Consider the following 14,817-nt stretch of genomic DNA (forward strand, 5'->3'; position numbering starts at 1 on the left):
TTTTTTTTCAGCAGCACAACGTAAATATTTGATTTATGGTAGAGAACCAAGTGGTTCACAAACAAGAAAATGGATCAAGAGTTCAGTTTAAACACCACAGGAAATATTAGACGAAGAATTTGCACGCAGAGATACCAGTTCCTCCAAATGTTTTTTGAGGATTTAATCTTTTGTGCTTCCAGGAGTTAACGACTTTCAGCAACCTAATCACGTTATATTATCTGTCCATACCTGCCATGTTTTAGATATTTTGTGCAGTGCGCTGCCTTTCCAAAGAAGTTAAATGTTCCAATCTGTAAGACAAAAATAACAAGTTATAACATACAAATCCCAATTCAGATTTCTAGTTGAATTATAAAAATTACTTAAGATCACAAATCATTGCATTATAGAGTACAATTAATTATGATTTAAATGAATACCCCAACATGAATTTCACAACGGAATGCTCCAAATCACTGCCAAAATATGGAGGTCTTTAGTTCTGTTTATAATGTGCACACTGGCACCTAATCTAATCAAGGTCACAGCTTTGCGTGCAACAGAAAGTCAGGTGCCACACTCAGTGGATCTTTCGACATCATAGAAATCTATAAAGGACAAGGCAGGGAGTCTAACTCAGAACCTTTGCTCCACAAATCAGCTACAGAAATCTTGAGTGCGTCAACATTTGACTCCAGACTTCCTTAAAATGCACCAGCTTGGAATGGATTCCGGCAAGAGCCGATACACAAGCAAAATCTCATCACATTTTACTTCATGGAAGATGCTGCATATGGTGATATAACAAGGAACTGCAGGTGCTAGTTTATAATCAAAGAAAGACACAAAGTGCTGGAGTAAGTCACCGGGTCTGCAGCATCTCTGGAGAACATGGATAGGTGACGCTTCAGGTCTGACCCTTCTTCAGACGACTTCTTAACATAGAACAGTTCAGCACAGTAACGGACCCTTTGGTCCAGGATGTTTGTGTTGGACTTAACTAACTGAACTGACGTCATCTGCCTGCAAGGGATTCCTGCAAATCCACAAGCCAGAAGGGCCTCGACTTGAAACGTTACTCATTCCTTCCCCCCAGAGATGGTCCGCTGAGTTACTCCAGCTTTGTGTGTCCATCTTCGGTTTAAAACAGCATCTGCAGTTCCTTCCTACACAGCCCATCTAAAAGCTTCTTACATGCCAATATAGTATCTGCTTCCACAACCAAATGAATATACATGCAGTACACATTATAATATACAGATGTATAATTTATCTGCAGAGATGATATTTTGTTAATTTTCCATCAATTCCAATGTGGGTAAATAGGATTAGTGTGCATGGACATAAAGGTTGGCATGGATGAGGTGGGGAGAAGGGCTTATTCCTACACTGTATGGCCGCCTTGTTCTTGCAGGAAAGTGTATGAGCGAGTCTACTGATATTCAAGGGAAATTTTGACTAACATTACATAAATACCAGCACAGACCTGTTGTGCCAAATGGCTCACTTCCTCATTTCTGTGTTTTACATGTCATTAACAAATAAGCATGCTTTAAACTCCAATAATACGGCATGCACGGGAACAGGACATTGGTTGTTCTCGACTCGGTTTTCTGGACAATTGGATGCTAATCATATTAAGACCACAGCACTGTCTTTAATGCACTTTTCTGAATATTGCATGGTTATGATAGACTTCCCAGTGAAACTGGCAAGTTTATCGTGCTGGAATCACTGGCCCAGTAGCGAACAAGGCAAACGATACCCGGAAAGTGGGATGCCAAACTGTTGGTACTTTGTTTAGTTTAGAAATACAGCACGGAAACAGGTCCTTCAGCCCACGGGTCCGCGCCGAGCAGCAAACCCCGCTCACTAACACTTCCCCACACACACTGGGGACAATTTACATTTATACCAAGCCAATGAACCTACAAATCTGTATGTTTTTGGAGTGTGGGAGGAAACCAGAGATCACGGAGAAAACCCACACCGGGGGGGGGGGGGGGGGGGGGGGGGGGAGACGTACAAACTTCGCACAGACAAGCACCCAAAGTCAGGATCAATCCCGGGTCTCTGGCGCTGTGGATTATTAATGTTTGTGGTATTCAGCACAAATCTGTCAGCATTGTCTTCCATTAAGGCAAGAACCCTGACCTCACTCGCCCACCCTGTCCCTATTTCACTCCCTCTATTCCATCCTTACAACCCTATCGCTCCAGCCTTCTTATCCTATTTGTGAGAAACAAATGCAGCCCTAATCCTAATCATCGCAGGGCCTCTTTAAATGCTGCTGTTACTTTGCTTCTGAATTAAGATGGCTGGTTCTGCTAACGTCCATGTTTGATTTTTAATGAGATACATAACAACGCTAATAATTATACCATAAAATACAATTAACCCAGTTATGTTTAATTCCTGCTTGTTTGGGGACAATTAGAAGTATTGGCTGGCCAGAGCCACTTTGTGCCGATGTGTCACAATTAACATAACATGATTATCCTATTTAGCAGATTATATGGGCTTTGTAAAAACACCCAGACAGCTTCTATTAAATACTGTCCTTGAAAATATTTTACAGATTTGAAACAGCAAAATATTTGGCGAATATTATTTTAAATCTATGGCCCTCATCATGAGCACAAACAGAATAAGGCTGTGTCGTGGATATTTACCCCTATAGTACAACAGAGCGTTATTTCCTTTGGTTAATACTGCCAATCTCAGTTACAGGCATGCATTTATAAACATGGAAACATAGAGAAAAAACGTGCAGGAGTAGGCCATTCGGCCCTTCGAGTCAGCTCCCATTCGGCCCTTCAAGTCAGCTCCGCCATTCAGTATGATCATGGCTGATCATCTAAAATCAATGCCCTGTTCCTGCTTTGTCTGGTACAATGGAGCATTGTACCAGCAAACAATGGCAAGAAAATAGATAAATTAAGAAAGTTACAAAACGTGCCAAAAAAATTGGATGGATTAAAGCGGCAGCTTTTGGGCAGCAATGGGCCAAGAATCAATTTTACCTGGAGTCGATCATGCAACAGGTGCGCATGAAATGATATTGTTACTTGACATCTTTGCCCTCCCTACCACTGAAATTGGAGCTCTAAAGTGAAAGGAAGGACACGAAAGGAAGGACACCAAATCAATTCTCAAAAAAAGCAAAGCAGCATGATATGCTAACATCACTAAACTGATTCAATTTAAAGGGTCTCAATTCTAAGTCTATGTTAGCCAATCTATACACTATCGAGTCGCACCCAGTCATACAGCATAGAAATATGCCCTTCAGCCCAATTCATCAAATGCCCCATCTAAATTTGTCCCATTTGTCCAAATTTAGCCCAGATCACTCTTAGCCTTTCCTATCCATGTACCAGTCTAAATAAATTAAAGGTACATAAACATGCTGGAGAAACTCAGCGGGTGCAGCAGCATTGATGGAGCGAAGGAGGTAGGCAACGTTTCGGGCCGAAGCCCTTCTTAAATAAATTAAATGTTGAGTAGGGAGGAACTACAGATGCTGGTTTAAACCAAAGACAGAAACAAAATTGTGTCTGTAAATGTCATTGTGCCTGCCTCTGGCAGCTCGTTCCCTATATCCACCTCCCTGTGTGAACCACCAGGCAGTGGTCAAAATATTTGTCCATGTATTGTATACAATCTTTAATCAGCGAGTCTCACTGAAACTCCTTGCCTCACTGATCAGCTCGCAGCCACTGTTGAGACCTCAATTGCCACAACCAGGCCTCAACAAGGCTGTTAATCCCACATTGGAGTCTACACACAATTGCATTATCCCACATCCCTCGCATATCTTTCCTCACCTCCACTGCAAACTTGTACGGTTACAATGTGGATAAATCATTTAACATTTGATACATTTTTGTTTGCACACAGCTTAGCAAACATGTGGCATTTTGAAGCTTTGGTGCCAGTCAGGAAATGTACAGCTTTGGACGTACCATTGCTTTCACAGTTGGAACAATAATGCAATTGGAATGGTTCTTACAAAAGGTGGTAGGTAGGGCGAAATGGGTGCACATCTAGGTGGGGCAGAGGGAAAACTTTACTTCAGAGATACAGCTTGGAAACAGGCCCTTCGGCCCAGAGAGTCCACGGCGACCAGACTTACACTAGTACTATCCTACACACTAGTGACAATTTATAAATTTTATTTTAACAGAAATCAATTAACCTGCAATCTTGCACGACTTTGGAGTGTGGCAGGAAACAGAGAAAACCCAGTTTTCTGCAGCATTTATGTCTACCTTCGATTTTCCAGCATCTGCAGTTTCTTCTTAAATCCACATAGTCACAGGGAGAACATACAAACTCCGTACAGATAGCACCTAGAGTCAGGATCGAACCTGGGTCTCTGGCACTGTAAGACAGCAGCTATATCACTGCACCTCTGTGGAAGAGAAAGGGAAAAGGGGGGGCTATTTTGTATATTTGATCTAAACTTGGAGAATTTAATGTTCATACATACCATTGTGTTGTACTGGAGGAATAGGGCCTCATATTCTGCTTGGTTCGTTTACAACCCAACCGTAAAAACATTGGTCTATGTGGAGCTAAACAGACCTGATGTTTGATCACTAAATCACTACAGTGTGGAAGCAGGCCCTTTGGCCCACCAAGTCTATACCAACAATCAATCACCCATTCACACCTGTTCCATGTCCTACACACTAACACAGAAGCCAATTAACCTCCAAACCCAAATGTCTTTGGAGGAAACTGGAGCACTCGGAGGAAACCCAGGAGATCATTGCAAGAACACACAGATTCCGCACAGGCAGCGTCCATGGTCAGGATCAAACCAGGGTCTCTGGCACTGTGAGGCAACAACTGTGAGGCACTGCACACCCCCAAGAAATTACACATTGCAAAAATACAAAGTTGTCGTTGTTTCCTTTGCATTTTTGATGTAACGCAGACTGACTGTTTCTTGTATAAGAGCCAGATTGTCACACGTCATTTGCCCTGACCTAACTCTATCTCACTCATTGGTGTAATGTTATCAATAAATACTTGGGTAGAGAAAATATAAAATGGTAATGGACTATACCAAGACGCCCAGCATAAAGATAATACTGATTCACAGGAAGAAAGCAAACAGTTGAATATAACTTTAACACAAGGTTAAAATAAATACCCCACCAAACAAAAAGGTTTGGGTTGTTTTATGCTGTTAAGCAAATAACATTTTAATTCTGGTGGGATTATTGGTTGACTGGTGTTATGAAAGATAAGAAAAGGTTCTTTCTTGATAGAGAAAATTAATATTTCCTTGCGACATGCTGACTCTTGACGTACTACTTGGGCTTGTGATACTGAGAACATACTGGGCTTGTGGCTGCAAGAACTAGGCTCTTACAGCTCGCAGATGGCAACACAATGGGGTGAAGAAACACAGCTATTTTGTATGTAATAAGATCCTGAACAGCAAACATCATTATAGCATTTGAGGTTATTTGTTTCTCAAGCTCCTGGGTATGAATAGATTTGCATCACGGAATATACTTTGAAATACCAGCAGCCAAATGTAACACTACTCCACATGTTCCTCAGTTGTACAGTAGGCCCAACTGCTCATATGAAGAGCAGCTCAAATTAAAAGCAGGCAAATGTTTTCAGAATTTACCCAACCATTTCCACATGAAGCAACTTATTTGTTATGACCGGCCTTAAAAATTCCATCGGCACAAAATGTTGGAGTAACTAAGCTGGGACAGGCAGCATCTCAGGATAGAAGGAAGGGTGACATTTCGGGTATAGACCGGTTTGTAGAAGGGTCTCGACCCAAAACGTCACCCATTGCTTCTCCCCGGAGATGCTGCCTGTCCCGCTGAGCTACTCCAGCATTGTGTGTCTATCTTCAGTTTAAACAAACATTTGCAGTTCCTTCCTACACACTACTTAAAACTCCCCTACTACAGTTTTATCTTTTACTGTTATTATCACACCCTAACTATCCCCCGCCCCCCCCTTTGCTCCTTTTACCCCATAACTACCCTATCTACTGACGCATAGCCCCCAACTTGCAGTCACATCTAGAGAGCGGGGGGGGGCAGGCGGGGGTAGAGAGTGAGGGCAGAGAGAGAAGTGGCAGAGACAGAGAGAGAGACAGAGAGAGGGGCAAGAGGGATAGGGGAGGGGGGAAAGGTGGGGGAGGAGGAGAGGAGAGAGAGAGGGCGAGGGGGAGAGAGAGGGGGGTGAGGGGGAGAGGAGGGGAGCAGGGAGGGGGAGGGTAGAGCGTAGGGGGTGTTGGAGGGGAGGGGGTTTAGGGGAGGGGGAGGGGGGGGGAGGGGGAGGGGGAGAGGGAGCCTTTTTAATTCAACCCAAACAACCATTTGCAGGCAGTGCTTTTTTACTTCAAACTAACTATATTTTCATTTTCAAACCAAATTAAGGGTACTCACAGTGCTGTAGACATTTGTTCAGTCATTCAGAGCTCAGAGTGACAGAGACTAATTGACAGAGCTCCAGCTTGCAGAGACTAATTGAGGCACACCACTTCCTGGTTTTATAGTCCCTTCCTCTGCCTCCAGCGGGGGCAGCAGAGAAAATGGGGAATTTTGTAAAAACATTAATACCTCTGTCATATTTCATCGACGGGAAAAATCCTCGGCACACATACGGCAGAGGGGGGCTCTGAGCGAGGTGGCCAAAAATGACGGCCGTAGGTGGCGGCGTTCTTTTGGAAATCGCAGCACAGATCGCCAAAACCGGTCAAGAACAGAGTTTTAGTAATATAGATATGGAATGCCTGATTTTATCTCTCGTTTGCCATATTTTAAAGTTTAAAAAATGCACGTCAGCAGTTCTGGCTCAACATACTACAATTTTGCTGCTTAGCATAAAATGTGTAGTAAAGTTTAATGTTCTGAAACAGTAGCTTTCACGATAATTCACTGCATTTGTCACAACAGTGAATAGAGACATTTCGAGGATCATCCATCGCTACAGAGAGCCGGCCAACTCGCAAGCGCACACTAAATTCAAAAGTTCCATTGTGAATTTGGTAAAGTACTTCTTTTCCAAGTGATGGGGGAGAGGAGTGTTTGTATCTTGCTAAAAATGACTGCACTGAACTAGACTACTCCACATGGTAGTGCGGCACAATTTCTGTCTTACAGCGCTGAAATGCCAGAGGCGCGGGTTCGGTCCTGACTACGGGTGCTTTTCTGTACGGAGTTTGCATGTCTTCCCCGTGACCATGTGGGTTTTCTCCGAGATCTTCGGTTTCCTCACACACTCCAAAGACATACAGGTTTGTAGGTTAATTGGCTTGGTGTGTGTGTGTGTAAATTGTCCCTTGTGTGTATGTGTAGGATAATGTTAATGTGATGGGATCGCTGGTTGGAGCTAGCTTGATGGGCCAAAGGGCCTGTTTCCACGCTATATCTCTAAACTTAAACTAAACCACTCCACACCATTACTTATTGTTCACATCTGTGAAGAAAGCAAGCACTCATAACCAAAACAAATTCATGTACCATAAAGGACTGATAAGTGTATCTCTCTGCCACGTCTCAGTTACAGGACAAGTATCTCCTCACATCCAGCACGTGCAAAACCATGGGTAATCGAAGAATTAAATAGGCTGGCATTTCATGCACAAATACTTAATTCATAAAGTTGTGAACCGAATTAGAATTGCATGTCAGTTATTTATAGACGTGGATAAATACATTGCAAATATAAAATGCAACAGTTACCATTCGCTCAGCCCTCTAGGATAGCAGCAAAAACATGATGACATTTTATCTTTCTTCAAGCCTGAAATTTGTAACACCAAATACTGCACTGTTAATGGATGGAAGATGGTCATTTCTGGGCCAAATTCTAAAGAATGGGAGATTCTGTGCATAGTTTCAACACAGAAAGCAAATGTCACAGCTAACTCCTCCTGCTTGCAAATTAAACACAAGAAACAAAAGGCAGCTAGCAAACAGGGAAAACCACAGAATTTTAATACTACAAAGACACTCTCATTGGCTATAGTTGTACATTATTAACCAATCTTTCTCCCAACTCAGCAAGCTCAAGGATAAAAGCAGAGCAGCTGCAGTCCCTTTACTTGACCAAATACATGTGATTTCCTAGCAATATGCAGGCAAACTAATGTCAAAAAGTTGTGGTCATATCAGATTTGCAATCCTATTTTGCAAAATGTTCAAACATCTGCTTAACAAAACAAATAGAAGATGCTGGAAAGACACAACATGTTGGGAGTGATTCAGCAGGTCAGGCAGCATCTCTGGAGAAAATGGAAAGGTAACGTTTCGGGTCTGGACCCTTCTTCCAACCATCTGCCTATCAATCCCCCCCCCCCTCCCCCCCATCATCTGTGTCCACCTATTACCTCCCACGCTTTGTACTGCCTTTCCCCTCTTCCATTTTCTTTCCTCCCCACCTACAATCTGTCTGGAGAAGGGACTTGACCTAAAACGTCATCCATTCATGTTGTCCGGAGATGCTGCCTGACCTGCTGAATTACTCCAGCATTTTGCGTCTTGCTTTGGTAAACCAGCATCTGCAGTTCACCAAACCTTTCCTTGTTTCTAAATCAAAGATGCTGTAGGTACTGGAAACAAAATGCGAGCTAGCCAGTTTCCAAAGAGAAAATAGTTAAAAGAAAAACCATTAACTCTCATTACAAGGATTAAAATGTTCAGTATTGCCAGTGCATTCTGCCAAGATGGCTAGAACGCAACACCCTGCATTGAATATGAGACAAGTTTAAAAAAAAAAAATCTGGTTGAGATGACATAATGCAGAGCTTCACACAGCTCCAAATATCTGAGATTTAAATGCCAGTTTGACCAGCTTAAATATGCCATTTTGCATCTGAAAAGCCAAATGCAATTTTGTGAGAATTAGAGAACCAAAAGACTGCTGCCAATAGTTTGTCTTGTTCTGTTAAGATTGAAGTAGTTTTTATTAAAACAAATTCATTATAATCCAATACCCTTGGAGAGAAGGAATGGGTGACGTTTCAGGTTGAGACCCTTCTTCAGACTGGGAGTCTGAACTCTGTCAGAAGAAGGGTCTCGACCCAAAACATCACCCATTCCTTCTCTATAGAGAACTAGCCTTTCCTGCTGAGTTAATCCAAAATGTTGTGTCATTCTTCTGTTTAAACCAGCAAGGGCATTTCCTTCCTACACACTTACATTCCCTTATTCATCTAATGGCCATTTTAATCTCCCATATTTCCTATAATTAATTTACACTTACATTGTTTGTCATGTGCTTCAAGGAAAGACTTTGTATAAAATAAATTCTCACTTTTCAGGTCATCTGTTTTAAGGTAATTTAGTTTTCACCCGCATTCACGTTTTGTTCTTCAATTCTATGATCTCTATTTAAAATACATTTTCAGTTACATCCTCTCCAGAGCACAATGACTGGCTTAGCACAGATGCCAATCAATATAGTTGAGGCCTGGAAATGGATCTCAATTCAAATAAATACTGCGTTAGAGGGTAAACTTGCACTAATTAGACCATCACTTTGCATTAATGCTTTTATCATCTGATGCAGTATTTATTTTAGTTGAGATAAATTTCCAGACCTCATCTATATTTGAAAAAAAGGGGAGATTACATTACTGCAGAATGACTATCTGTATTTGTATACGTTTACCGTCCAATGCATTATTTATTTTAATTTAGATGCATTTAAACACCTCAACAATATTGCATAAAAATGAAGGTAAACACATTACTGTAGTGACAATCAGTATTAGTACAAGTGTACCCTCCAAGGCATTAATTATTTTAATTTAGATGCATTTCCAGGCCTCAACGACACTGCATAAAAATGATCAACATCTGCATTAATTACCTTAAATTCCATCATTAAAAAAAAGATTTGAACCTGTCCTTTTGCATAAGGGCGTGGCGTTAATGCAAGGCTACCATGGCGCTCCTATGCACCTTGTTTGCATCGAGGACCTCTGCATTGCATGGTGCCCTTTGCACCTGGGACGTTTTGCATTTTCCCTGCTTTGCATGGTGCTCTTTGCATCCAGGATCTCTGCACCCATCCTACATTGCATGGTGTTGTTTGCCTCAGTTGGTCCACTGCATTGCATGGTGTCCTTTGCATTTAGGACCTCATCACCTTTACGGCATTGCATGGTGTCCTTTGCATTTTCGACCTCTGCACCTTCCATGCATTGCATGTTGCCCTTGCATCTGGGACCTCTGCACCATTGCATTGTGCCCTTGGTATCTTGGACCTCTGCACCCTCCTTACATTGCACGATGTCCTTTGCATCTAGGAATTATGCATATTTGCTGCATTTGTACGATGCCCTTTGCTGTATTGCATGTCATGTGTCCATTGCATTTCAGACCTCTATGAATTGCACGGTGTCCTTTGCTATTAAAACCTTTGCACCTCCTATGCATTGCACGGTGTCCTTTGCATTTAAAACCTCTGAACCTTCTATGCATTGCACGGTGTCCTTTGCATTTAAAACCTCGGCACTTTCCATGCATTGCACGGTGTCCTTTGCATTTAAAACCTCTGAACCTTCTATGCATTGCACGGTGTCCTTTGCAATAAAAACCTCTGGGCTTTCGATGCATTGCACGGTGTCGTTTGCATCTAGGATTTAAGCACCCCTCCCTGCCTGCTTTGCTCTGTTGCTAGGCCGGGGCCCGATCCCGATCCCGATTCCCTGGGCCCGGGCCTAATCCCGATCCTCGGGCCTAATTCCAATTCCAACCCCCGGTTTTAACCCTCCTTACCGTCAGACTGCGACTGCGGCCGCGGCTCTTCCTGGGGAGAGCGAGGAGAGTGAGGAGAGCGAGGAGAGTGAGGAGAGTGAGGCGAGGGGGCGGGAGAGAAGCGGAGGCGCCGGAGCCGGGTTTATTGCCGCCTGTGTGCTGGACCCGCGGTTGCCTCGGCAGCGGCCGCCCGTTCCCCCTTCACTTCCGGCCACCCTCCACTTCCGGCCCCGGCCCCGCCCCCCCCGGAGCCAGCATCAGCACCGGTCGCCCATGGCAACGGCTGGGCCCACGCCTCACCTGGTCCACCTGGTCCACCTGGGGAGACACAATGACAATCTCCATCACCGCGCTGGGACAACTGGAGGTGAAGGTTTAAACAGGGGAGTGCAGACAGAAGGAAAATTAAAAACATCCCTGGAGAAAAAGGAATAGGTGACATAGAAACATAGAAAATAGGTGCAGGAATAGAGGCCATTCGGCCCTTCGAGCCTGCACCGCCATTCAATATGATTATGGCTGATCATCCAACTCAGTATCCCGTACCTGCCTTCTCTCCATACCACCTGATCCCCTTAGCCACAAGGGCCACATCTAACTCCCTCTTAAATATAGCCAATGAACTGTGTGGCCTCGACTACCCTCTGTGGCAGAGAGTTCCTGAGATTCACCACTCTCTGTGTGAAAAAAGTTTTTCTCATCTCGGTTTTAAAGGATTTCCCCTTTATCCTTAAGCTGTGACCCCTTGTTCTGGACTTCCCCAACATCGGGAACAATCTTCCTGCATCTAGCCTGTCCAACCCCTTAAGAATTTTGTAAGTTTCTATAAGATCCCCTCTCAATCTCCTAAATTCTAGAGAGTATAAACCAAGTCTATCCAGTCTTTCTTCATAAGACAGTCCTGACATCCCAGGAATCAGTCTGGTGAACCTTCTCTGCACTCCCTCTATGGCAATAATGTCCTTCCTCAGATTTGGTGACCAAAACTGTACGCAATACTCCAGGTGTGACGCTTCGAGTCAAGAGCCCTTCTTCAGGTAAGTACCTGCTCCACCTGGAGGGGGAGGGAGAGGGAGAGACAATCTCTGCAGTGGGAAAACTAAGGAGATTCTCTCTCTCTTTCTCTCTCCCTTCTTACGCCACGTAAGAAGTCAGTATCAGGACCGGTCGACAAGGTAACGGCCGGGCCCTCGCCTCACCTGGTGCACCTGGTCCACCTGGTCCACCTGGAGAGAGGGAGACACACACACAGAGACACAATGACCATCTCCATCTCCGCGCTGGGAGAACTGGTAAGAATGAGGTGTGGGGGAGAAAGCTTCAATAGGAGAGTGCAGACAGAAGGAAAATGAAAAACATCCCTGGAGAAAAAGGAATAGGTTCAAGTTCAAGTTTATTGTCATGTGTCCCTGTATAGGACAATGAAACTCTTGCTTTGCTTCAGCACACAGAACTCTCTCCCCCCCCCCCCCCCCCCCCCCCCCCCCCCCCCGATTTTGGCAGGAGGTCTGCCAGCATCAGGACCGGTCGCCAAGGCAACCGTGGCCCTCACCTCTCCTGGAGGGAGGGGGAGAGACAATCTCTGCATCGGGAAAACTAATGGCACTGTCTCCCCCCTCCCTCCACCCGCATCAGCACCAGCCACCCAACGGTCGCCACGGCAACTCTCACCTTACCTGGACAGGTGGGCAAGGTTGCTGCTCCTCCTGGAGGGAAGGGGGAGAGATGCTCCGGACCTGGTTAAAAACTCTCCGGGCACTCTCCCTCCCTCCCTTCCGCCAGCATCAGCACCGGTCGCCATGGCATAGAAACATAGAAAATAGGTGCACGAGTAGGCCATTCAGCGCCTCAATCCAGCACCGCCATTCAATATGATCATGGCTGATCATCTGGAATCAGTATCCCGTTCCTGCTTTCTCCCCATATCCCATGATTCCGTTAGCCTTTTGGTCTTTTGAAAACATCCAGTGAATTGGTCCCCACTGCCTTCTGTGGCAGTGAATTCCACAGATTTACAACTCTCTGGGTGAAAAAGATTTTCCTCATCTCAGTCCTAAATGGCCGATCCCTTACTCTTAAACTGTGACTCCTGGTTCTGGATTCCCCCAACATCGGGAACATTTTTCCTGCCTCTAGCCTGTCCGATCCTTTAAGAATTTTAGTTTCTATAAGATTCCCTCTCATCCTAAATTCCAGTGAATACAAGCCCTGTCGACCCATTCTTTCATTATATGTCGGTCCCGCCATCCCAGGAATGAACATGGTGAACCTACGCTGCACTCCCTCAATAGCAATAATGTCCTTCCTCAAATTAGAAGACCATAATTGCACACAATACTCCAGGTGCGGTCTCACCAAGGCCCTGTACAATTACAGTAGGTTCTTGCTCCTAAACTCAAATCCTCTCGCAATCAGGACCAATTATTTCCTTGATCTGACAAATAAATCTTTGATCTAATTGTTTCTGATTCAGCAGATGCTGCCTAATCTCCGGCATTTCCTGTTTTTATTTCAGGTTTCCAACATCTGCATTTTTTATTTTATATTTTTCAAATGTGGATAGCTATAATATCAGAGCCCGTGGATGTAGTTACTAACTACAATCACAAGGTGGGAATGATGAGCCATAATCAAACTAAATATCTATAACTTTTAAAAAAATGTTCACCCCCGATACCCATGCCTGCTTTTCACATGAAAATTTGATATTTCTGGACAAAATCATCCAGGTTCATTCCCGGGATGGCGGGACTCACATATGGTCAAAGAATGGATCAATAGAATAGAATGCTATTTATTGTCATTCAAACCTAGGTTTGAACGAAATATAATTTCTACAGTTTTTTACATTACAAACACAATCCAAGACCCACACTTAACACAGTTTACATAAACATCCATCACAGTGAGTCTCCAACATCTCCTCACTGTGATGGAAGGCAAAGTCTTTATCTCTTCCCTTTATCTCTTCCCTCCTACAAGGCAAAACCAGGAGGCAGCTCGAATGCCGGTGTAACATCACTCCCTGACGAGCTCAATGCGTTTTACGCACGCTTTGACAGGGAGAATACTGATGTGCCTTCCCGATCCCCCATTCGCTGCGATGGCATTTCAGTCTCAGTCACAGAGGCCGATGTCAGGAAATCCTTCAGAGGGGTGAACCCCCGAAAAGCACCTGGACCTGATGGCATACCCGGCCATGTTCTAAAAACCTGTGCGGACCAACTGGCGGGAGTTTTTACGGACATTTTCAACCTCTCACTTCTGAGGTCTGAGGTCCCCACCTGCTTTAAAAGGGCATCAATTATACCGGTGCCCAAGAAGAGTAAGGTGACATGCCTCAATGACTATCGAGCAGTGGCACTAACGCCGGTGGTGATGAAGTGCTTTGAGAGGTTGATCATGGAGCAAATCAACTCCTACATCGACAAAAACCTGGACCCACTGCAGTTCGCGTACCGCCACAACAGATCAACGGTGGATGCGATCTCGCTGGCCCTCCACTCCGCACTGGACCACTTGGACAACAAAAACTCATATGTCAGGCTGTTATTCATTGATTACAGCTCGGCATTTAACACAATCATCCCCTCCAAACTGGTTACCAAACTCGCAGAACTGGGTCTCTGCGCATCCCTCTGCAACTGGATCCTCGACTTCCTCGTCCACAGACCACAGTCTATTCGTATTGGTGGAAATGTGTCAGCCTCAATAACAATCAGCACGGGAGCACCTCAAGGCTGCGTGCTCAGCCCCCTGCTGTACTCACTCTATACCCATGACTGCGTAGCGAACCACAGTGCGAACTCCATCATCAAGTTCGCTGACGACACCACTATTGTGGGGCGTATCACTGATGGGGATGAGTCAGAGTACAGAAGAGAGATCGAGCAACTGTCCATATGGTGCCAGCGCAATAACCTGGCCCTCAACACCAGCAAAACCAAGGAACTGATTGTGGACTTTGGAAGGAGTAGGAGGGGGACCCACAGCCCCATTTATGTCAACGGGTCGATGGTTGAAAGGGTCAAGAACTTCAAATTCCTGGGCGTGCACATCTCTGAAGATCTTTCCTGGTCCGAGAACA

The 14,817-nt window shown here is 44.5% G+C and overlaps 1 protein-coding gene across 1 annotated transcript in view; it reads right to left on the reverse strand.

Annotated features, from left to right (window-relative positions):
• scamp5 (secretory carrier membrane protein 5) overlaps positions 1–10,936 on the reverse strand; it is a 45,059-nt gene extending 34,123 nt beyond the window's left edge. Inside the window, exons 1-2 of the mRNA XM_033014906.1 lie at positions 10,752–10,936; positions 232–293 (exon numbers count right to left, since the gene is read on the reverse strand). Coding sequence (XP_032870797.1) covers positions 232–238 — 7 coding nt within the window. The 5' untranslated portion in view covers positions 239–293; positions 10,752–10,936. The remainder of the gene's footprint in view (positions 1–231; positions 294–10,751) is intronic.
• Positions 10,937–14,817: the final 3,881 nt, after the last annotated feature.

This window comes from Amblyraja radiata, chromosome X, assembly GCF_010909765.2.
Source record: "Amblyraja radiata isolate CabotCenter1 chromosome X, sAmbRad1.1.pri, whole genome shotgun sequence".
Classification (NCBI taxonomy): domain Eukaryota; kingdom Metazoa; phylum Chordata; class Chondrichthyes; order Rajiformes; family Rajidae; genus Amblyraja; species Amblyraja radiata.